The sequence below is a fragment of the Hylobates moloch genome, unplaced genomic scaffold (genome assembly GCF_009828535.3).
Source record: "Hylobates moloch isolate HMO894 unplaced genomic scaffold, HMol_V3 SCAFFOLD_2, whole genome shotgun sequence".
NCBI lineage: Eukaryota > Metazoa > Chordata > Mammalia > Primates > Hylobatidae > Hylobates > Hylobates moloch.
The window spans coordinates 67707957-67733879 of record NW_026652277.1 but is presented as its reverse complement, the minus strand read 5'-3'; the positions used below and the strand labels follow the sequence as shown (position 1 = coordinate 67733879).

At 38.9% G+C, this 25923-nt stretch overlaps 1 protein-coding gene across 2 annotated transcripts in view; it reads right to left on the bottom strand.

Annotated features, from left to right (window-relative positions):
- Positions 1-6876: 6876 nt before the first annotated feature.
- PAICS (phosphoribosylaminoimidazole carboxylase and phosphoribosylaminoimidazolesuccinocarboxamide synthase) overlaps positions 6877-25923 on the bottom strand; it is a 49190-nt gene continuing 30143 nt past the window's right edge. For both annotated transcript variants that reach the window (XM_032151499.2, XM_032151504.2), the window contains 8 exons: positions 24534-24731; positions 19538-19716; positions 17830-18009; positions 17619-17732; positions 15769-15852; positions 14417-14597; positions 12684-12842; positions 6877-7060 (listed from right to left, as the gene is read on the bottom strand). In XM_032151499.2, the coding sequence (XP_032007390.2) occupies positions 6894-7060; positions 12684-12842; positions 14417-14597; positions 15769-15852; positions 17619-17732; positions 17830-18009; positions 19538-19716; positions 24534-24731 (1262 nt within the window). In that variant the 3' untranslated portion in view covers positions 6877-6893. The remainder of the gene's footprint in view (positions 7061-12683; positions 12843-14416; positions 14598-15768; positions 15853-17618; positions 17733-17829; positions 18010-19537; positions 19717-24533; positions 24732-25923) is intronic.

The following is a 25923-nucleotide window of genomic DNA, read 5'->3' as shown; positions in this document are numbered from 1 at the left end:
TCTGCAGCCTGTTAGGAACCGGGCGGCACAGCAGTAGGTGATCGGTGGGCCAGTGAGCAGTACCGCCTGAGCTCCTGTTGGATCAGCTGTGACATTAGCTTCTCTCAGAAGCTCAAACCCTATTGTGAACTGGGAATGTGAAGGATCTAGGTTGCTCACTCCTTAAGAGAATCTAATAATAAATGTAATCAGCTTGAATCATACTGAAACCAACTGTCCAACTCCTGTGGAAAGATTGTCTTCCCTGAAACCGGTCCCTGGTGCCAAAAAGGTTGGCAGACCGCCTATAGGACTGTCTACTTCTGAGCATTGATAATAAAGGGTTATCTCACTCCGTATGGACTGTAGTTCTGAGGCCAAGGAACCATATTTACCTTGTTCACTGCAGTATCCCTAGGATCTGGCATACTGCCTGGCACATAATTGGCATTTTTTGCTTTACATTCCTTGCCTAATCTGAGTTCCTTGAGGGCAGAAACTGCCCAGCTCCTGATATGGCATGTGGTGCCCTGCCATATTTTTTGTCTGGTTCTTGCAGTGTATACAATGCAAAGAGCATGAAAGGTAGCTTGAACTCTAGGTGCTGGAGGGTGTAATTCTTGAGAATTAGTAAAAATCATGAGAAGAGCTTTAGACTTTTACTGACTAGAATTGTCACAGGTTTCAAGCCAGTTATGTTTAGATTTCAGGGGGTGGGAACTCCAGATAACACGGTATACCCAAAATGTGTGAGAATATTGGGTATACCCAAAATTTTGTTCTATTTTGTTATTCTGAGAAAATGTAGATTCCACTGTATTCTCCAAAGGTGTTTATATCCACCATCCCCTCCCAAAAGTTAAGAGCCACTGCCCTAGTAGTACTTTTTAGAACATTGACTTTATATAAGAATTGGCAATTTTTGTTTCTATATCATTCAAATCCCATATACCTTGTAGCTTTTAGACATGCTCAGAATTTTGCTGCTGTGGACTTGTTTCTATTTCTTATGTCATTTTAGTGGAGTTTTGTGGCAAACAGCCTATAAATATGGGGCTTAACCTGCCGTTTTTGAAACAGGAATCTTCCAAACCATAGTGGTGTTTTTGTTTTGTTTTTTAAAATAAACAACAAATTTACATCTCACATTGTGAAGGATGGAAAGATTGTCTGGTGAGGGCCCACTCTGATTCATAGGTGGCATCTTCTGTTTTCACATGCTGGGAAAAAAACCAGACTGATCGCTTAAAGCACGTATCTGATGCCACTTTCCTACCCTCATGATAAAATCCGAACTACAAAGACTAGCAGTAAGAGCTTTTGTGATCTGGCCTCTGCTTGCCACCTCCCCAACTCACATAGGTCTCTTTACTCATTTCCTAGCCCCCTTGCATGCTATTCACCTCTAACTTCTGTGTGTAGTTATGTGTTCCCCCTACCTCCTGGAATTTGCACTTTTATTCATCTGACAAGTGTTTGAATGTCTTGTATATGCCAGTGCCGTGTATTACATCAGTTGCTGAGATACAGCTGACAACAAAGAAGACAGCCCAGTGTAATAAATTTATTTTCTAGTTGGGAGAGATGGGTAATAAACATGTACTATGTTTGGTGGTAATAAGTTTGCTGAAGAAAATTATGGAAAGGTAAGAGAGATTGAGTATAGACTGTGGAGAATTAGAGGCTCTTTCATTCACAGTATACAATTGGTTTCTAGAGATCAGAGAGCCCTTCGTACTTTTGTGTATTCACAATACCCTATTGTTAATTCCATATTAAGACTTAATACAGTGTTTTGAAATTGTTTGCCTCTGGGGACTTCCAAGATTCATTGAGAGCAGAAGGTTTTTTCATCTTTGCATTCCCAGGGTCTTATATATACATAGTAGGCTGTATTCATTCTCTAAAAAATACAGAACCAATAGGATATGTAGAGATTATGAGAAATTGGCTCTGCAAAATGGAGGTGAAGTCCCACAGTCTCCCTTCTGCAGGCTGAAGGCCCAGGAAAGCCAGTGTAGTTCCAAACCCAAAGGCTTGAGAATCAGGGGAGGCAATAACGTTTAAGTCCTAGTCTGAAGGCCTGAGGACCAGGAGCACCAACGTCTGGGGGCACGAAATGGATGTCCCAGCAGTTCACCCTTCCTCCCCTGTTTTGTTCTATTCAGGCCCTCAATGGATTAGATGGCACCCACTCACATGGGTGAAGGCAGTCTTCTTTACTCAAGTCTACTGATTCAAGTGCTAGTCTCTTCCAGAAACACCATCACAGATGTACCTAGAAATGATGTTTGACCAACTATCAAGGCATCCCGTAGCCCAGTCAAGTTGACAGAATTAGCCATCTCATCAGTATCCACAATGTATTTTTATATTAATGGATTTAGCCATTTATGATTTGAGAAGCTTCTATGTAGTTTTTTTTGTGTTTTTTTTTTGGTGACAGAGTTTTGCTCTTGCTGCCCAGGCTGGAGTGCTCACCACGACCTCTGCCTTCTGGGTTCAAGCGATTCTCCTGCCTCAGCCTCCCGAGTAGCTGGAATTACAGGCACGCACCACCGTGCCTGGCTAATTTTGTATTTTTAGTAAAGAGGGGGTTTCTCCATGTCAGTCAGGCTGGTCTTGAACTCCCGACCTCAGGTGATCTGCCCGCCTCACCCTCCCAAAGTGCTGGGATTACAGGCGTGAGCCACTGCACCCGGCCTCATGTACAGCATCTTGTCAACTCTGAGGCAAGCAGAAGAAATAAGGCGTGAGCCACCGTGCCCGGCCTCATGTACAGTATCTTATGGTATCTTGTTAACTCAGAGGCAAGCAGAAGAAATATTTAGCTCCATTTTATAACTTGATTTCCATTCCACTATTTTCATTGTGCTGCAATGTGAGATTAACAGTTCCACCCCAAGTATTTGAGGTGTGGGAAGCTGGATGTAAAAACACCATTAAAAACAACTCTTCAGTGGCTTTCTAAGGTTGGCTGGGCTGAAATGGCAGTTTGTGGATGCTCTGTGGCACATCACACTGCCCCTTTCTTCATATTTTTAGAAATTAAATCAGCTGATGGCAATATTGAAATCCAGGTAATTTTCTTTCATTTTTTTTTTGAAACAGTTTTGCCCTTGTTGCCCAGGCTGGAGTGCAGTGGCACAATCTCGGCTCACCACAACCTCTGCTTCCCAGGTTCAAGTGATTCTCTTGCCTCAGCCTCCTGAGTAGCTGGGATTACAGGAATGTGCCACCATGCCTGGCTAGTTTTGTATTTTTATTAGAGATGGGGGTTTCTCCATGTTGGTCAGGCTGGTCTCGAACTCCTGATCTCAGGTGATCCACCTGCCTCGGCCTCCCAAAGTGCTGGGATTATAGGCATGAGCTACCGTGCCCGGAGAATTCCAGGTAATTTTCATGGTGAATGAATTCCATTCATACTGTTGTTCTTCAGTCTGCCAAATGGATATTACATAACACATTTGTGTGCCATGATGGGCCTTACATATATTGACTCATGTAATTCTCACAACTTTATGAGGTGGTATTAGTTGCATTTTCACACTTCATGAAATTGAGGCACAAAAAAATCAGACATGTTGAAGATCATACATCATCCCTCACCTGGGCTACAAGAGCCTCTTAACCAATCTCTGCCTCTCCTCTTGTCCACACAACAGCCAGAGAACCTTTAAATATGTTAAGTATGTCAGGCCTCTGCTCAAACTGAGTAGTTTTTCCTGTCACACTTCAGTGTGGCCTATAGGCCCTAAGTGATCTAGCCTTTGCTTATATTGTCTTCCACGCTCATCCTTGTTCACAGAGCTCTAGCAGTTCTCATGTTTGGAGGTCCTCAAGGCAAAACTCAGCTTTATTTCCCATTCCTTTAGTATGGAAAGCTATTTCCCTCTCTGTGTGTCTTGGTTTTACGTCATTGCTCTGCTCTCCTCAGAAACCTTCCCCTCTTATCCCCATCACTGTCCTCATTTTGATTCTTCATATGCATTTATCTTTTCCTAATTTTATACTGTTTACCTTTTTATGGTTTGTTTTCCCCTCTAAAACGTAAGTTCCATGTGGACGAGGGCTTTATTCAGTCCAATTTTCCTAGGCCCTAGAATCAAACCAGTATTGGGTGAATGAATACTGAATGAAGCTTTACCTAAGTGCTTTGTCTTTTACTTACTTTCAGTGGTTAAATCTCAGAAAGCTTAACAGCACTTCTAAGCATGTCTTTATCATAAAAGGTTAAAAACTATTATTGGGATAATTTTTCTATTTTTATTTATGTTTACCTACAAGCCTGTAGAAAGTATAAATACTCAAAAGATAGCAGACCAGGTAGGCTTAAGTTACTTTTACAAAACAGTAGAAATACCTTCAAATATTTAGCACTGATGAACTTACTACTGAGGACATGTGGACTCTACTAAGAAACTAATGATGAAATTCATAATTGGGTGTGGTGGCACATGCACCCAGCTACTCAAGAGGCTGCAGCTTGAGTCCAGGAGTTCAAGGCTGCAGGGAGCTATAATCATGCCACTGCACTCCAGCCTGGGACACAGTGAGAACTTGGCTCTTAAAAAAAAAAAAGGAAAAAAAATTGATAATGACAATTTATAATGGTCAGTCCTATCCACCAGTCTAAATGAAAGTTTAAAAATTTTCATATACTGCACAGGAGTAGATGGAGTCTTAACACTAGGTAAGGGTAAACAAGCTGAAATAGCCACTGACTTCAGAGACCATGAAACCAAAGTTAATCTTCTAAGTCCTTTTAATTGTTCTCATAAACTAGCATAAGATATAAACTTAAGTAGTACACATGAGTTTTATAATTTACTAATCTCTGGCAGATAGCTAAGCATAGCACATCAGAGCGTAACACAGTGTGAGGGAAATAAAGTGTACAATGACATCTTCTATTCTGGACCTAATAATTCAATAGAGAAAGAACTACTTGTAGTCACTGTGGTTACAGAAGGTTTCATGGACAGTGAAAATAAAGCTCTACTAGCTAACAAATAGGTCTTAATGATAAAAATGTGGGCCTTCAAAGAACTAAAGTTACCAATGTGTGGCAGTCCAAAAATTACGAGGAAAATGAGTTCTCTTCCTGGGTCACATCAGCAATTTTTTTTTTCCCCTTTTGAGACAGAGTCTCGCTCTGTTGCCCAGGTTGGAGTGCAGTGGCGTGATCTAGGCTCACTGCAACCTCCGCCTCCTGGGTTCAAGCAATTCTCATGCCTCAGCCTCCCAAGTAGCTGGGATTACAGGCGCCCATCATCACAGCTGGCTAATTTTTGTATTTTTAGTAGAGACAGAGTTTCACCATGTTGGCCAGGCTGGTCTCAAACTCCTGACTTAAAGTGATCTGCTTGCTTCAGCCTCCCGAAGTGCTGTGATCATAGGTGTGAGCCACTGTGCCTGGCTACCGCATTAATTCTTAATCTATAAACCATGGATAGGCTTTGGGACAACCCAAGAACCAATGAAATCTGTTGGTAAGTTTTATGTGTGCAGTTTTCTACAGAGAGAGAGGGTCAACAGCATGTATATTTTCAAAGAAGCGTGTGGTGCAAAAGAGTTTATTATGTTAGAAGTCCTTGGGCAATCAACTTGGAAAAGGGTGGTGGTTTGAGAATGGGGACTGTCTAGATCAGGATAATGTTGAATTTGACCCTCACTTGAGGCTTTTGTACAGAAGATGAGAAGATGGTAAATTCAAGGGTTAATCAGAAATTAACACCAACATGACTTGGTCATGAGTGAGATGTGAAACGTGAGAAAAACATCAGTGATCAAATCAAGCTTCTGACTTGCAACAGTGAGTATACCAAGAGTTACAGGCTTGGACGATGAATAAAGTTGGGAGCATTCTGTTTTTTTATGAGTGCCCATGGGACATATAGGGAGAAACGGACAGTTGAAAGTACAAGTCTAGACAGGCACAGTGGCTCATGCCTGTAACCCTAGCACTTTGGGAGGCTGAGATAGGAGAATTACTTGGGTTCAGGAGTTTGAGACAAACCTGGGTGACATAGTAAGAGCTCATCTCTACAAAAAAATAAAATTAGCTTGGCATGGTGCTGCAAGATCATAGTCCCTGTTACTCGAGAGGCTGAGGTGGGAGAACTGCTTGAGCCCAAGAGGGAAGGCAGCAGTGAACTGAGATCACCCCACTGCACTCCAGCCTGGGCAACAGTGAGACCCTGTCTCAAAAAAAAAAAAAAAGAAAAAGAAAAAAAAGAAAATACAAGTCTGGAGAAATATAGCTGGGAGTCAGTAATGCCAGTTTTAACTGAGGGAGTTAAGATCATTTAATCAGTGTTAAGGAAGAAACTCAATAGTAGTGACCACCAATACTTAAGGAAAAAGGATAAAGTAAGAGGAATGATAAAGGCTGGCTGAAATATCTTGGTGTCTAGCCTAAGAAAGGAGGCGTTAGGTGTTTATGTTTATTAATAAGGATCTAGAGAAGCATTTATTCACTAATACATTTTATTTTTGTTCTCTAATTTAAAATTACCTTTTCATGTTGCTTGATTTTCCTTCAGCTAAATTAGAAATTTGTAGTTTTTCCCCTAAAAAATTCAATGGCGGCCGGGCGCGGTGGCTCACGCTTGTAATCCCAGCACTTTGGGAGGCCGAGGCGGGCGGATCACGAGGTCAGGAGATCGAGACCACGGTGAAACCCCGTCTCTACTAACAATACAAAAAAAAAACTAGCCGGGCGTGGTGGCGGGCGCCTGTAGTCCCAGCTACTCGGAGAGGCTGAGGCAGGAGAACGGCGTGAACCCGGGAGGCGGAGCTTGCAGTGAGCCGAGATCGCGCCACTGCACTCCAGCCTGGGCGGCAGAGCGAGACTCCGTCTCAAAAAAAAAAAAAAAAAAAAAAAAAAAAAAAAAATTCAATGGCATTCTTTCTTATAAATTACATTCTCTGATTTTCTTGTCAGCCTGCTTCAAGGAAATCCATGTGTTCAAAATGCTTGCTCGCAGTTTGCTCCATACCAAATGGTTGTTTAATCCAAATATCTGAGCAGCAAATTGAGCTGATCCTTCTGGAGAAAGTATGGTTGAACAGCCAAGACCTATTGGTTCAGCAAGGAAAAGACAGAAAATTGAGCTCAATTAGCAATGAAAATACAACCTCACAAAAAATTTTATACTCAGAGCAGTCCTGCCACAGAAAATAAAAAGCTATTGCATTATTCTAATCTAAAGTAGAATCTGTAGAACTGTCTTTAATACCAGAGTGGTAAAGTGATTACAAGAGGAAAAGCAGTCAGTATTACCTGCCATGAAGAGATATTTTATATATATGTCATCTATCACCCTTCTTATAGAATTCACTTACAAAGAAACTTATCTTTTTGAAACTTCTGTTCACATACACTATCCCTTTCAATCCCTGGCGAAGAGCAACTGAAGCAAAATAAGGGTCAAGGTAAGTGTACAGAAGTACCTGTTCTTAGACAAACTTAAGCTATGTTGTTTTGACAATTTTCTAGCTAATCTTTCTGTCTGCATTTAAACTATTTTAACATTTTTGAGCAGTAAAAAAAGTCAAATCCGTAGAATAATTTTAGGAAATGTCAAGTTATAAATAAATATTAATAAGATCCAAGACAGCAGAATAAGAAAGTAACATCCTAGGGGCCACGTCTGCTCAGGCAGAGCATCTTGAGGTTGTACTATTATGTCTAGTGTTTGCTAGATCGGGGCTATAGTTCCAAAAGCTCCATTTTCCCAATATTCTTGGAATTCATCAGGCTCTTTGACTCCCATTATCCACAACAAGAACAGAGTAAAATACAAATCACAAGGCCAATTTACTAATTTGTATTAATACGTTATTTTATGGAGCTCCACCCCTTACTATGTGGTATTGGTCAAGTTACTTCACATTAATTTATTCTCTTCTGTGAGAAGGGAATTTTAACTAGTAGCTACCTCATGTGACACTTCAATGAGTTAATAATATAGATAAAGTGCTTAGAGCATTGCCTGGTACATAGTATGTGCTCCAAGAATGTCAACCACTATTGTTAGCACACTGGGTAGAGTGCTCCACTCTAATATTTGAAATAACCTGTGCCTCCTGCCCAGGACTCCCTTTCTGGTAAAAGAATAGCTTAAATTGTAAAAAAAAAAAAAAAAAAAAAAAGAAAAAAATTATCTAGTGAGCATGACATCAGAGATGAGAAGAAATATGGGCAGTCTTCAGGATTTTACACAGGTTACTGTAAAACTACTCCTCAAAAGATTATCCCCAATTCTAGTGATCATTATGTACAAGTCTTCCAGATTATTTGTCACTCCTGAAACAGCACTACTATAAAAATTGCCAGTTTTTTGCTTATCATGCTCCCCTTTTGTAAGCTCCATGGATATCTATACAATTCCTCTGGCACAAATTTGGTTACAGCTTTATTTGTAGCCGCTGATTTTTAGCTTGAGACATTTGTATAGTCACATCTTGTAAAAGATAGCTTAGGCACAAAATTTGATTCTCAGAGCCTATAAAAACAGTAAAGGAAATAGGCATGAACACACAAGGCCAGATAACAGCAGTAACATTTTGGCAGCTGAAAGGCAAACACACTGGTAGCTAAGTTAGCAGACCAATAAAACTTAATCAAAATTAGCTGGGCGTGGTGGTGCATGCCTGTGATCTCAGCTACTTGGGAGGCTGAGGCAAGAGAATCGCTTGAACCCAGTTGCGCCATTGCACTCTAGCCTGGGCAACAAGAGCGAAACTCCATCTAAAAAAAAAAAAAAAAAAAAGAACACTTAATTCTAAACTGAAAGCAGGGAAAGATGAGAAGCAACATGACTGACATTACAGAACTCCCCCAAAGGCTGACTGACTAAATTAGTGGCACCAGATACCTTTGGAAGGGAATAGGGACTAATAAGATGATTGACTCGAAGTCTAAGAAGCAGCTAGGCCCTCATATCTCCTTCCCCACTCCATCTGCCTGAGTAACTCTTTAAAGCACTGTAGCAATTTTTTTTCTTTTTAAACATTATTTATTTTTTTCTGAGACAGGGTCTCGCTCTGTCATCCGGAGTGCAGTGGTGCGATCACGGCTCACTGCTGCCTCAACTTCCGAAGCTCCAGTGATCCTCCCACCTTGGCTTCCCAAGTAGCTGGGACCACAGGCGTATGCCACCATGCCTAGCTAATTTTTGTATTTATGGTAGAGATGGGGTTTCACCAGGTTGCTTAGGCTGAGCTCAGGCAATCCACCAATCTCTGCCTCCCAAGTGTTGGGATTATAGGCATGAGCCACCAAGCCAGGACTTTAATTTTTCTGAAGGTAAAACAGACTCTAGTCTTGGTGTCTTTGAACTAGGGGACACCAGGCACAGACAACTTTTGTTCTCTGAGTAATTCTGGTCAACACCTAAGAAAATACTTAGACACTAATGTGAGGGGTTGTTTGAAGAACAATCCCTACCAGATACACCCCACAGTGAAGCCCAATTTTGACATGGACCACCCACTTCAAGTTTCCAATTGGTTTTTTATAGTACTCTACTCTTAAAAGAGCAAAGAGCCAAGGATTACCAGACAGCTGAAGAAAGTAACTATATGCAACAGACTATAATCATCTTCTCTAGAGAACAAAAAAGAGCTTTTGGAAATTTAAAAACACACAAACAACAACAACAACAATAAAAACCCAGAAATCAAAAACCAAAAGAAATATAAAAACATTGTGGAAAAAAAAAAAACACACAAAAAAACAAAAACAGAGGCAGTGGTTCCTACCCAATCCCAACACTTTGGGAGGCTGAGGTGGGAAGATTGCTTGAGTCCAGGAGTTCAGGACAAGCCTGGGCAACATACGGAGTGCCCATCTCTACAAAAAGTAAAAAAATTAGCCAGGTGTGATGGTGTGGGCCTGTAGTCATAGCCACTTGGGAGGCTGAGGTGGGCAGATCACATGAGCCTGGGAGTTCAAGGGTCCAGTGAGATATGATCATGCCACTGTGCTCCCACCTCGGCAACAGAGAAAGACCCTGTATCAAAACAAATAAACAAAAAACACCTGTATCCAAAATGAAGGCTGGGCACAGTGGCTCACGCCCATAACCTCAGCACTTCGGGAGGCCAGGGCAGGCAGATCACCTGAGGTCAAGAGTTCGAGACCAGCCTGGCCAAAATGGTGAAACCACATCTCCGCTAAAAATATAAAAATTAGCTGGGTGTGGTGGTGCACACCTATAATCCCAGGTACTCAGGAAGTTGAAGCACGAGAACCGCTTGAACCTGGGAGGTGGAGGCTGCAGTAAGCTGAGATTGTGCCATTGCACTCCAGCCTGGGCAACAGAGCCTGACTCTATCTCAAGAAAAAAAAAAAAAAGAAAAACTCAATAGAAGGGTTGCAATGTAAAATTGAGGAAATATTCCAGAAAGTATAGCAACAAGACAAACAAGTAGAATAGAAATCAAGGGAAGGCCAAATTTGAATAAATTCAAAAATGAGAGAAGAGAGAATACGGAGGGGTATAAAAATTAAATAATTCAAGGAAAATGGGGACTAAGAAATCAGAATTTCAGATTAAAAGAGCTCACCGAAAGTCCGTAATGAAAACAGACCCAGCACATCACATCTGTAAAATTTAAGAACAATGAAAGACAAAAGATCCTGAAAGTTTCCAGAGAGAAACAAAATTCATAAGAAACCTAGAATCAGACTAGTGGAAAAGCAATAGAGTCCTCAACTGTGGATGCTAGGAGACAGTGGAGTAATAATGCTCCCAAAATTCCAAAGCAAAATGATTTTCAGCATAGGATTCTATTTCTAAACTATCAAATAAGTATAGGGCTTCAATATACACATTTTAGATATACAAGGTATCAAAATTTACCTTTTGTATTCTTTTGCCCCTAAGTTCAAGAATGTACTCCAACAAAATAAAAATAAACCAAGTAAGGGGAAAACATGGGAGATCCAAGCCTAGAGAATGGTAAAATGAGTCTCCAAAATGACGGTAAAGGGGGATCCTGAGACAACAGCAGTACAAGGATGCCTAGAGAGAAGCCAGTCCACTGGACCAGGTTGGAGGGCTCAAGGACTTAATATACTTGACACATATCAAGACTGGATATATACAGCTATGAGAAAAGTTAGGGATTTTAGTAATAAAGCAAATCTCCTACTGAAACAATATTGACCCTCATAAACTGCAGAACATCAGATCATATCTTGGACTATGATGAACAAACCACAACACTGTTATGTGATCCAGTTCCATCAGCCAAAAGGGGACTTCGTTATGTTATTATCTTTTATCCCCAATTTTTTATTTTGAGACGGAGTCTCACTCTGTTGCCCAGTTTGGAGTCCAGTGGTGCAATCTTGACTCACCTCTGCCTCCCAGGTTCAAGCGATTCTCCTACCTCAGCCTCTGAGTAGCTGGGATTACAGGTACTGACCATCATGCCTAGGTAATTTTTGTATTTTTAGTAGAGATGGGGTCTCACCATATTGGCCAGGCAGGTCTTGAACTCCTGACCTCAAGAGATCTGCCCGCTTCAGCCTCCCAAAGTGCTGGGATGACAGGCATGAGCCACTGCACCCAGCCTTATCCCCAATATTTAAGAATAAAATTTTATTCTCTCTACAGAAGTAACATGATCACATTTACTTAAAAAAAAAAAAAAAATCAATACCATGAATTCTTGGGAAAAAAATACCTAAACTTGATTTTATTACAGATCTCACCATCAGTTTATAGAAAATATAGGGAATGGAAGAGCATGTTTACCACCACCTAGAAATTTAAGAAGCCAAATCCAAAATGTAGAAAATTCTATCGAAAAAATGAAAGGGAAAAAGGGAGGATGAATTGTTATATATTAAAAAAATTAAGAGATTATCAACTAAATGCAATATAAGGACTGTGGTGGATCTGAACAAACGGATGAGACAATTAGAAAACTGGGACACCAACTAAAAATTATATCTTAAGAAACTACCACTACTCTTTCTTGGGTGTGAATATGGTATTGAAACTGTCCCCGAGAGTTAAAAGACACCAACAACTAACAGAAATTCTTGAGTTTGCAGAATGGTAGATTAAACAATATGGCCAACTAGAGTCTGCACAGAACCAGCTTACTGATGTCACAGGCCCAATTTCCACCATAATTCATTCTAACTCCCCCAAATTTACACACGTGATCCATGAAATAACATGAAGAGATAACTGCACATGCCCAAGGACTTTCTAGACCTCCCCTTTCCTTCCACCAATCACCTACTAATCCCAGAATCTATCCCCTAAACCTTTTCTAATAAAATTACTGCCTTAAAGCCAGCACAGATTTGAGCTGGACTCATGTCTTCTTGTTGATCAACTTGGAAGAGGAAGCCTTTCTTTCTCAAAAACCTGGTGGCTTAGATAGCACCGGTTTCTAATGCATCAGATAGTGGGCCCCTTTTGTTCTGTAACAATATCATGATTATGATTTAAAAACTAGAGCCCGTATTACTTAAACATATACTTAAGTATAAATTACTATAATGTCTAAGATCTGCTTTAAAATAATCCAGCAGGAGATGGCTGTAGACACAACAAGATGTTAATTGCTGAAGCTAGGTCATGGGTACATGAGATTTTATTATGCTATTCTGTCTACTGTTTTGCATCTGTTAAATGCTTGTAATGAACAGTTTTAAAAAATTCAGTGTATCTTACCACTGGGTAGTCGAAGAGAAGACCACACATCCTGAGCTCCCCAGTCTGGTGTGAGGGGAGGACAGCTGATAACTGGATATGCAGTGTTCCCAGACATCACTGGTCCCAAACCGTTACTTCTGCCTGCCACTGCCACAAATACAGTAGGAATGCCATCCCCTAGGGAAATAACAAGTGTATAATCATGCTAAACATTCAAAACAGATTTAAAGACAGGGTTTTTTTTTTTTTTTTTTTTTTTTGGTTTAAGGCCTATATGTTTTAATTACTTGAGGTCCTTGAATAGTCTTCTCTGAAAAAACATAAAAGATATTATTATTACACATATATTCAAAATATAAGGTTACTCTGCCACTTACTGTAAGTCAAGTAATAAAGTAGCTGGAATCGGTTTGGTTTTTGAGATCTACATTATAAAGGGGAAGCAGGGTGTTAGTGAGGAAATAGCTCATAGGCCTCTTCTATTGCTGCGTAGGCTGGCCAAAGTGAAGAATGACAACATCTGAACAGGTGTCTTTCTTGACTGGGTAGTCCCTCAACCAGTGCAGGGAGAACCAGTTAATACAGACTAAGGGTTTAGGGACACGTCTTGAAACAAGAGTTGAAGGAAAGTTTAATTAATATAGTGTCCCCAAATTTTTAAGGCCCTTTGATATATTTTTTAACATAATCTCTTAAGCAATTCATTCTTTGATATATTTATAAATTATCCTTCTGTTTCCTAAAGCAGAGATTTGTAACCTAGAATCCAAAATTGTATGTATTTGTGATTTTCTGAAAAGAGTTCTAGAATTCATTAGCTATCAAAGGAGTCTGAGTTCCCCCAACCTCCCACTCCCCCAAAATTAGTAACTACACTTCCATAGCAACAACCTGTACATGAAATAATCAACAATTTTTCCAGTTGAGAAACATTTGGTTGTAAACCCAGGGCTCCATTATTTTAGATCACTGCTATACCATTACTTTTTATGTACTGTATTCTGAAACTGTTCTTTAATTTCCTATCTGATCGCCTCCCAGGAAAGGGTGGCAATTAAAGATTCCCGGGAGAACCTGCTATTTCAGCCTCCCACCTCCTGTAACTCTGGGGGCCTATTTTCTACTGGAGCATATTAGAAGCAATGCTCCAGGGGCTTCTTACCAGGTAAGGATGCCAGAGGTTCTCATCATTCTAGTCTTTGTTTCCTTTTCATACTTGCATTTTTAATTATTTCTCCCTGCTCCTTTCTTTTCTAAGCTTCTAGAGTACCTTAAGCTCTTTGAAGGTGAGTATTAAGAAAGCCTAGTGGCTGGGCACGGTGGCTCACGCCTGTAATCCCAGCACTTTGGGAGGCCAAGGCAGGCGGATCACGAGACCAGGAGGTCAAGACCATCCTGGCTAACACAGTGGAAACCCCGTCTCTATTAAAAATACAAAAAATTAGCCGGGTGTGGTGGCGGGCGCCTGTAGTCCCAGCTACTCGGGAGGCTGAGGAAGGAGAATGGTGTGAACCCGGAAGGTGGAGCTTGCAGTGAGCTGAGATGGCGCCACTGTACTCCAGCCTGGGCGACAGAGTGAGACTGCATCTCAAAAAAAAAAAAAAAGAAAAAAAGAAAAAAAGCCTAGTATATCATGTGTTTTTCCCTTAGAAAAGTGACAAAGCTCTTTTTCAGCATTATTATTCTAAAGTGTGTAATAACTTTTAGCAAAATCAGAAATACCTGAAATGTCCATATTACTTGTGGTTTACCTTCATACTCAGCTTTAATCCTTAGAGTTTCATCTGGTCCTTTATGCGCAGATGTTACTCGAAGTTCACATGGAATGCCAAAATTTCCACAGGCCTTCTTGATTTTTTCACAGTGACCAAGATCAGAAGTAGAGCCCATCAACACTACAACCCTGCACTGACTTTCTGATTTCAAAAGCAACTGAAGAAAAAATACATGGATATGAAAAGAACATAAAAATGAATAAATGAGCTAGAGTTTGTAGTAAAATTACATCTGGGCACAATATTTTCTTTCTTAACAGATCAAATTTAAGAAAGAGACAAACAGAACAAAAAGACAGGATTTATTTTAAAAATAATCTCAATATATAAAGGAAAGTGGTCTTCATCATTAAGACCTAAAGAATTCAATTTTTATCAGACAAATTATGTTTATTTAAAATAAAGAGTAAAGATACTCAAAATATTTTAATTTTCAAGAAATTATAATATAAAATATTTCATCCTAAGACCTTTAGTGCACTTTGTTTAATGGAAGCTTTAAGGTATGATCAGCCAAATCAGAAGTCATGTTCTAAGTCTTTGTAAGTTAATTGCTTGGAACTCAAAATATATATTCCTATGAGAATAATGTTCTCAAATGTGATTATGACCTTTGCATAATCACAAACCCCATTCAACTCCCAGAATTATATTAATACCATAAAACTTAAAGTAACATTTAAAGTCACACAGAGTTCCATCCATCCCATGCTAATGGAACTCTGACTAGCAGTGGAGGTGAATAGGAAATATAAGGTTTCTCCTGCGGGGTAGGGAGGAGACAGATTCCAGGTTTCCCCAACAGGATCTGGGAGGTGTGTATTGGCTAGCTTAACAGCACGGAGTTCCAGTGTACTAGTAAGGATAGCGCAGCTGATACCTTTCCTGAAAGTGTTCTTCACTTTCAAAGTCACTGAAAAGCTGGGCGTGGTAGCTCACGCCTGTAATCCCAGCGCTTTGGGAGGCCGAGGCAGGGGGATCACGAGGTTAGGAGATCAAGACCATCCTGACTAACACGGTGAAACCCCGTCTCTACTAAAAATACAGAAAATTAGCCGGGCATGGTGGTGGGCGCCTGTAGTCCCAGCTACTCGGGAGGCTGAGCCAGGAGAATGGCGTGAACCTGGGAGGCGGAGCTTGCAGTGAGCTGAGATGGCGCCACTGCACTCCAGCCTGGGTGACAGAGCAAGACTCCGTCTCAAAAACAACAACAACAAAAAAAGTCACTGAAAAGAAAAGCACTATACTCTCCCATTTTTTCTTTTGAAACAAGATTTTCTTAGAAGAAAAACACATAATACAGTACAGTTTTACTACAGAAGGTTTACCTCTACTCTCTCTGCAACCCACTCAAAGTTTTTCTTTACCATTTGGAGCCCTTCAGGAGTTACTTCTTTGAGGTCCCGATAAGACTAGAAAATAAGATAGAAAGTTTAGAAAACAAGTATCTCTTGCTACCTGAAACTATTTGGTTTCTGAGTTTTGGGGAGGGATTATGAAGAGTTTGTATAGCAAGGGATACTTCTGAAAATGCATCTTTTCACTTCCTGAATTAAACTAGAGAAAGTTCCATAGTAAAGTATACTTTTATTTTCGGTTAAGTGTTTTCTGTACTAGCAACTACAATTAACTGCCTTGAGAATTTTTATAAAGTATAGAAAGGGTCTTGTTCTAATTTTGTTTTCTGTTTTTTTTTTATTTTAAATACGTGCAGAATGTGCAGGTTTGTTACATAGGTATACATGTGGCATGGTAGTTTGCTGCACCCATCAACCTGTCATCTAGGTTTTAAGCCTCATATACATTAGGTATTTGTTGTAATGCTCTCCCTCCCCTTGCTCCCCACCCTGCAACAGGCCCCAGTGTGTGTTGTTCCCCTCCGTGTCCATATGTTTTCAGTGTTCAACTTCCACTTATGAGGGAGAACATGGTGTTTGGTTTTCTGTTCCTGTGTTAGTTTGCTGAGGATGATGGCTTCTAGCTGCATCCATTTCCCTGCAAAGGACATGATCTCATTCTTTTTCTTTTTTTTTTTTGGAGACAGAGTCTCGCTCTGTCAACCAAGTTGGAGCACAGTGGCACAATCTCGGCTCACTGCAACCTCCACCTCCTGGGTTCAAACAATTCTCTGCCTCAGCCTTCTGAGAAGCTGGGATTACAGGCGCCCACCACCAGGCCCGGCTAATTTTTTTTTTTTTTTGAGACAAGCTTTCACTATCTTGGCCAGGCAGGCTGGTCTTGAACTCCTGACCTTGTCATCCACCCGCCTTGGCCTCCCAAAGTGCTGGGATTATAGGTGTGAGCCACCGCACCTGGCCAATCTCATTCTTTTTATGGCTGCATAGTATTCCATGGTGTGCATGTATCACATTTTATTTATCCAGTCCATCACTGATGGGCATTTGGGTTGGTTCCATGTCTTTGCTATTGTAAATAGTGCGGCTCCTGTGCACGTGTCTTTACAGTAGAATGATTTATATTCCTTTGGGTATATACCCAGTAATGGGATTGCTGGGTCAAATGGTATTTCTGGTTCTAGATCCTTGAGGAATCACCACACTGTCTTCTACAATGGCTGAACTAATTTGCATTCCCACCAACAGTGTAAAAGCATTCCTATTTCTTCACAGCCTCTCCAGCATCTGTTGTTTCCTGACTTTTTAAAAACGGCCATTCTGACTGGTGTGAGATGGTATCTCATTGTGGTTTAGGTTTGCATTTCTCTAATGATCAGTGATGATGAGCTTTTTTTCATGTTTGTTGCCTTCTTTTGAGAAGTATCTGTTGTTTTTTATAGAAGCAGAAATGGAGCCTGGTAACATTCAGGAGACTTGGGATACAGTCCCAGATCTGCCCCTGACTCCAGTAATTGTGAAGATACCCATCCTCTTAAGACCCTTAGTTTTCATTTAGCCAAACAAAGATAGTACTTGCTGTTACTGTTGTGACAATGTTATTAAGATAACAGATGAGAAATTTGCTTTATAAATGTAAAGTATTATTCCTATTATTCTTATATTAGGATACCAGAGGTATTTATCTTTAAAAATAAACAGCGATCAACAAAACAGGTTCATCTCATTAGGAACAATAATTTGCTTTTCCCCCCCTCATCTCTCCTTTCTCCTCTATCTCAGCTTGATCTCAAAAAGGATAAAAAACCTGAAGCATTATCTACCTGTTTGTCTTTCTGCTGGCTTCGATCTCCTGATGGCCAGAGTCTCCAGGAATCATTGTCAATAACATCAGCAAGAACAATTTCTTTGGTGGTTACATCAACACCAAATTCAATCTGGAAACAGCATGTCAACAAAGTTTTCAAAAACTATTCTATGAAAGCATCTCTCAACTATAACCTTTACTTTCAAATCCTATTGTTTTATCTGTACCTTCATATCAACCAGTGTACAATTCTGGGGCAACCAGGATTTCTCCAGTATTTCAAATATAGCCTGTGTAGCATGACTCATGATATCCACTTCAGTCTGGCCTATAACAAGTCCAGCAAAGCAAAATTTTGCGGCAATCAGCTGTTCCTCAGACCACTGTGGGTCATTATTGGCATCATCCTGTGAATAAAGTATAGTAGTACAATTAGCTTAAATCTAAAATTTTTAAAGTTTTCAGAAAAACCAACATCCTTTTCACTTGAGCATGAACTCCTTAGAAATTTTCAGCCACGGTTGGGCATGGTGGCTCACGCCTGTAATCCCAGCACTTTGGGGGGCTGAGGTGGGCGGATCACAAGGTCAGGAGTTCGAGACCAGCCTGGCCAACATAGTGAAACCCTGTCTACTAAAAATACAAAAAATTAGCTGGGTGTACACCTGTAATCCTAGCCACTTGGGAGGCTGAGGCAGGAGAATCATTTTAACCCAGGAGGTGGAGGTTGCAGTGAGCTGAGAGAGCGCTACTGCACTCTAGCCTAGGCAACAGAGGGAGATTTCGTCTCAAAAAAAAAAAAAAAAAAGGAAAAAAATTTTGAGCCAGGTGCAATGGCTCACACTGTAGTCCCAGTAATTTAGGAGGCTGAGGCAGGAGGATCGCTTGAGCCTAGGAGTTCAAGCCTGGGCAACAGAATGAGACATCTAAAGAAATTTTTTGTTTACGATACTCCTTAATTCAAAGCAATTATTACTCCTCTTTTTTTTCCTAGTTAGCTCCTGCAAGCAGAAAAAACTATTACTCTTAATTTGTTTACTCTCAATAGCACTTTAAAATTCAAAGTATTTAGGTGAGTAACTTATTCTAGGTCACAAAGTATTTCAAAGAATTTAACCCCTATAAGCCAATTTAAACAGAATTTAAGTTTGTGATTTTTGTTTTTCCTTAATAACAGTCATCAGACACGACAGGAAGGCCAAAGCACATTTTAATCAATCAAATCTTTCCAAAACCACAGTTCTCATAACCTTCTGACCTCACTTTTTATTAGCATTTATACAGCACTATAATTTTTTAGGGACATTATTTGATAATTCAAGAGACCTCAGACAAAGAGGTAAGTGAAAAAAATGAAAGAATTTCATTTTATTCTAAGCAGTGTCCCAACTTTATATGACAATATCTTTATAAATTCTTGATCTATATAATCATAATACACACAAGTTACATAACTCATTGGTTAAAAAGCAACACTGATGTTGCTTCCCAAGCAGATCTATGCTTAACAGCATAAATCAAGATGGTTAAAGCAGTAAAGCCTACAAAAATTCATAACCAATGATTCTTACAACCTTTATTTATATATTTTCACTTATAAGAGACATTGTTAGTATAGTTTTCCTGTATTAGAATATAAAAAGATTTCAACTAAATTTTTAAAAAATTAATTAAATGTTACTTTTCTCTTCTTCCTGTTAGTCATCTTGGTTCAAAGGTAAAATTTTCAGATGCTTTCTTTTTAAAAGTTGATTTATCATTGCTAATGGAAGTGTACATTATTGACATTGGCAACTAGATAAGACAAATTTTGGAATGACATTTGCAATATCAAAATATCAAAAACTTTGCTTGCATATTTAAACCTTTAGAGTTTCTAATTATAAATTTATTGCCGTGTTACAGTAAGACAAAGTAGAGGCATAAGACAATTACCTTGAAAAACAACTCCACTTTAGGTGGGTAAAACTTATATCCTTCCTTGACACCAGGATTTCTTTTGAGAAAAGAACCGGTTGCTATTCTTCTGCAAACCCATTCAATTGGAATCATTTCACACTGGGGTGCAATGAAAGCTGTCTCCCCACATTTTCTGGTGAAGGCAGTTTTAATACCTACATATTGATAACCAAAGTTAAAAAAGGTATTGAAATGATATGTAAAAAGGTAGATCTGAGGCACAATAAAACTCTACCCTTTACAAGAAACAAAGAACCTCTATCAAAAATAAGTGTAATTTTTCTCTTTATTTAATGTAGATGCGATCAGTTGTTGACTCAAACAGTAAGCAGCACATGACTATACATACAATGTATTGTTCAGCCATAAAAAGGAATGAAATTCCTGATACATCCATGCTATATAATATGGATGAAGCTTAAAAACACTAGGCTAAATGAAAAACACAAAATGCAAAAGAACAAATATTTACAATTCGACTTATATGAGGTAACTAGAATAGGCAAATTCAGACAGAAAAGAGAATGGAAGTTACCAAGGGCTGAGGAGTGGGAGGAATAGTTATTGTTTAATGCTACACAGTTTGTTTGGGATGCTGAAAACGTTCTGGAAATGGATAATGGGATGAGTGTACAACATTGTGAATGCACATAATGCCACTGAATTGGACACTTAAAAATGGTCAAACCGGTAAATTTTATGTATTTATCACAATTTTCTTTAAAAAAATATCAGGAGCCTATTTTATGGCAGATATTGTTCCAACCATTTTAAATACATCTTTTTTGTTTAATCCTCATAACATTTGATAAGATACTATTAAGATCAATCCAACAAAACAGGTAAGGACACTGAGACACAGCAGTAATGTCAGCTAGTATTAGGTAAAGCAGGATTTCCAACCTATCCTGTCTCTAGGAGCTGCCCACTTAACCACTTTGCTGTATTGCCTCTCCTGGAAGTGTTATTACATCACAGTACAAAGTAACGCTACAGCATTAACATGAATTAAAATATCTCCTGGAAACCTACATGGGTTTGAGATAATGCTCATTTTCAGCCTGCATTACTATTTCCAATCCCAGCCTAATCCTCTAGTCTAACTTTTATTATCAGGAAAGAACTGGGGATCTTTGCTGTTACATGTGTATCCATACATGAAGGGAGCTTCTATTTATGGAAACCCTCCACTGTGCTAGGTGTTTTATATATGTTGTCTCATTTAACTGTGCATAAAATTTTGAGGTAGGTTTTTTTTTTTTTTTTTGAGACAAAAGTGTCACCCAGGCTGGAATGCAGTGGCGTGATCTTGGCTCACTGCAACCTCCGCCTCCTGGGTTCAAGAGATTCTCCTGCCTTGGCCTCCTAAGTAGCTGGGATTACAGGTGTGCACCACCACACCTGGCTAATTTTTGTATTTTTAGTAGAGACAGGGTTTCATCATGTTGATCAGGCTGGTCTCGAACTCCTGATCTCGTGATCCACCCACCTCAGTCTCCCAAGGTGCTGGGATTACAGGTGTGAGCCACTGTGCCCGGCCTTGAGGTAGGTATTATTATTTATACATTTTACAGTGAAAAAAACAGAGGCTCAAAGAAGTAATTTCACACACCAGGTCATGCAGCCATTTGGTAATGGAGCCTGGACTTGAAACGCACTGTCCAAACCCTACACTATTTCCTCTGCCCTCCCTTTGAATCTGACTCGTAAGACTCAAATGAAAAAGAGAAAGAATTGTGGTATGTTACATGAACAGAAACCCTAAGGAAAAAATGAAAAGAGGGGAAGTAAAACTGTCATTTTAACCTTTTTTTTTAAAAAAAAAATTAGATGTAATCTGTTGTTTAACTTTTAATGAATGATCAGGCTCATGGATAGACAGGTGACTTTAATCAATTCTCAACGGGGTGGTAACTACATCCTTGGTTTCAAGAGCTCTTCTCTCTTAGGTCTGTTAATTATTAGTCATATATTTGCTCATTTGTCTACCAAGCTGGACATAGTAGTATCCAATTCTATTGTTTTTAATATAAAGATAACTTCTACTTAGAGAGACACCCCAACCTCAAGGAGAACCAAAAGCATATAATGAACCTATGGTAATCATCTCGCACAAAAAATCCCTAAAAGTTTCTAAAAGAGACTCAGTTTAGATGACATAATGATGGCTTCTAATACTGCTAAATATGAAAGCAAATTCCATGACTGTGCATGGTGAGAAAAAAATTCCCATTGTTTATCTTAGTTGTCCACAAAACTCAAAACTCTCATCCAGGTTACTAAAAAATGTTTATGTCACTGACACTTTCTGGATTACAATGAACACATATTAGCTAGAATACTAATTCTAGCTAATACATATGTCCCTGTGGCCGTCTCTCTTTTAGATCGGTCCAGATGCCCATCTGTGGTTTAGCAACTGTAGTACCGTTCTTCATATACTACTATCACACTTAATGTAATTATAGTGAGTTTCTGTGAGGAAATTGGGATTTCATCATCACTAAGAAGGCCAGATTTTAATTTTTAAGTAATAAAACCAAGTCCACAAATTGTATAACACAGTTATACTATTTCCATGGAAAAAGATTACTTCTTATTTATATAGTCCTTTACAGTTTGTTCCTGAGTGACAATGAGAAAAGTAGAATCCTGATTTTCTGATTCTCATTCCCGTGCTCTTTCCTCTCTACTTTCTACCTTAATTTGGAACATAACCCTGGTTGTAAAGAAAACAGTTTTAAATAGACCACTGATGGCACAACTAGATAAGGCATTTATTTGACTAAGCAAGTAAAAATTACATAAGGTTTAATGGAATTCCTAATATGTACCCTAAAACTAGTCTGTTTAGAAATTTAAAAAAAATTCAGGTTTACTTCATTTCATAGTACTAGACATAAAATCTGGAAAATATCTTTCAACATTTCCTGTGAACCAATTAAGTTTTAGCTATGTTAAGTGCCAAATAAAGTAGTTTAGAGATAATTATTGGAGTATTTTAGTTAGGTAACCATCCTTCCCTGTTCCTCTGAGCACAGGACTCTCAGAGTTAAAGCAGAAAGTCCTGGACAAACATAACACAACTGAGTCACTCTAATTTACTTGTTATAAAGTTCTGGAAATGGATAATGGGATGAGTGTAAATACACTCAGAAAATACACTAAATAAGCAAATAAAAAGTCAGGCTTTATCTTCCATTACTTAATATAATCCCGTAGTTATGTTAAACTACCAAGGGTACACAGAAAATAATCTTCTGACTGCTAACATTTTAAAGGGTTAAGCACTTTAAAAAATGTTTAAGTGAATGGGAGAGTTAAAACTTGGGAAGAAAAAAAAAAAATTGATGGAACAGGCCGGGTGCGGTAGCTCACGCCTGTAATCCCAGCACTTTGGGAGGCCAATGCGGGTGGATCACCTAAGGCTAGCGGTTCGAAACCAGCCTGGCCAACATGGCAAAACCTCGTCTCTACTAAAAATACAAAAATTAGCCGGGTATGGTGGCGTGCACTATAACTGTAATCCCAGCTACTTGGGAGGCTGAGGCATGAGAATCGCTTGAACCCAGGAGACACAGGTTGCAGTAATCCGAGATTGTGCTACTGCACTCCAGCCTGGGCAACAAAGCAAGATTCTGACTTAAAATAAATAAATAAATAAAATAAATAAATAGATGGAACACTTATTGGTATTGCAAAAGGAACCCAAAATTAATTTGATGCTCTCTTTAGAAATTACCTCAGTCATTGGGAAGCTACCAATCAAGAAACCTTGAAATGAAAATCTTAGATTCTGTGACTTAGGAACTCTGGAAGATCCTTTAAATTTATAGCAATACACTCACTTTCACAGCATAGAGGAATTTATGATGTAAATGACAATCCAGGTTTGCAATTAACTTCTTTTTCACATTAAGCAAAATTGTGAAATAGGATACCTTGGAAGAGGCAAAACTACTCCGGGAATGCACTGACAATGTATTTAAATTACATTACCTTGTTATTTTGTGGAGGACAGGTACATCTAACTTAACTGAAAACAAAAGCATTAAATCCCCTTTTGAATTTAAGAAAGATTAGTGCTACTAGAAACTCTAAGAAACGAAAGGGCAACTGGGAATATTGGAATTAAAAGTAAGGAAAGTTATTAAATTATAAAATTAGAATTGGCAAGAATGATAAAGAGAAAGCTTTTATTTCATAGGTAAGGCTTTGTAGGTTGAATGATCCAAAGCAATGAGGCTATTTACATTGTGCGGAAAGAGTTCAAATCTTTTCCTAGCTGAAATTTCATATACTACAGACCAACCAGCAACTGACTGAATCTCTGCAGAAAACCCCTTTATCCTAATTTTCTTCCCTTTGCTTCAAACACCCACCACACAATGTTCTGATCTTCATTTGGTCTTTTGAATCTATTTCTCTATTGAAAATAGAGTCTTCATTCAACAGGAGGACGCTCTGGGGTTTTAGTTCAAATATCTCAATTGGGGAATGGCAGGAGGAGAAGGTTTGGTTGCTGTCTTCAACTACTTTTCAGGGCTTTCAAGTGGAAGAGGAATTTGAAATTCTGTATTATCTCCCAGAGGCAGAACAAAGACCATTTGTATAGAATTACAGGGAGTAAATTTCAGTTCATCTGTTAGAACTGCTTAACATTAAAATGGGTTTCCTTCATAGTTAAATTCCTTAAAGTGAAGATGGCCTTGGAGAGGTAAGCTGCAGAGAGTGCATGTGCCAGTTAAAGATTACAGCAAACTTGTTAAGATTCCTTTTAATTCAATGATACTAATAATCCCAAACCAAATAAGGTGTTATAGTGAAGTTTAAGAGTTCTTGGTTTGATTTCAATTCACTTAGCTTTTGAGACATCTCCAAACAAGTTGTTCATCTTAATGCCAACTTCACATGAAAGATATCAACATGCTTACCAGAGAAGGTGAGAGAAGAGACTGAGGGAGCTGCTTACCTGCTTCCTGTAATAACTGAAAAATACAACTGGTGATTTTATTTGAGATTGCAGCTTTTCCTTCCAGGTGATTCTTTCTAGCTGCATTTCCTGCTGTGATCTGGTCCTTGGACTGTAGGAGGACTTTTCCTGGACTATCTAACAATTCATAGACTTCTTTTGTTTTACCCTCATACAATTTTTTACCAATGTTCAGTACTGTGGAAATAAAATGGAAATAGACCAAAATTCAGAAATTTCCTGAATGCTGAAGACTAAATCACCTAGAACAATTAATCTGTAAATATACAGTGATTAAGTAATATTAATAAAAATTAAATAATCTGTATAAAACCATACACTCTACAATGTATTTCTCATATTATCACATTTGATTCACATGATTTTGTGAAGAATTTTAATTACATAAATAATTGTAGAAATTAGTAAAGCAGAAATCAAAAGGGTTGAGGGTCATGCAGTTAGGAAATATAAGAGGTAGATAAAATCCTAACTCTTCTGACATCAAATCCTGTGCTCTTTCCGCTATTAACCTGCCTCTCATGGCAGAACCGAACTAGAATTAAAATTAAGACCCACTTAAAGTAATGTAACTATACTAGTATTTTCACAGACACACTCACAGTATAGTATCTAAACTATCTTGCAGGAAAAAATATGCGATTTTTGTTGATATTTGCTTTTTTGTAGGCAAAATGGGAACATTCAGCCGGATGAGTTTCTTGATTTCAAGTTAACATTCATGGCATGCCATCCTATTGAAGTTAGCACATTTGGAAGCATCCCTCTCTATTTCTTAATCCTCTCCCTGCCCCCATTAATCCTTTCTCTTCACTAACAGTTGTAAGAAATTGTGAGGAAGTGAGCACAAACGAATCCAATTTTGATGCTGGTCACAAGACCTAAGAAGTACACAAAAGGATGATTTAGAGAAAGAGTAAAGATAATAGATGTTTAGGAACTTAAAATTTCGAAAGAGAGAAATCAACCCTCATACTCCCACAACACTCTCAGTATCAACATTTTCCCAGTGTATCCATGTGCCAAGCGATGTACCAGTAAATAATAATTCCTGCTCTCAAGAGACCTGAGTCTGAGGGGAGCTGATATTAAATAAGACATCATAATAATAGAATGCAATAAATACAGACTATGGGACTAGTCTAGACATTAGAAAAGGAAGTCTACAAGAAAGTGACAGTTAGGTTGAAATCTGAAGAATGATCAAAATTTAGCCAAAGGAAAGAAAGGGGTAGGTAGTGTTGATGAATAAATACAAGGTGGTCAAAGTGGATTGCAGAACTTCAGTCTGGTTGGAGCTGGAGCTCTGGGTATATGTACATTGCTGTTGGGCAGGGGAAGGGGTGGGGGCTGCAGCTAAGTTGTACAA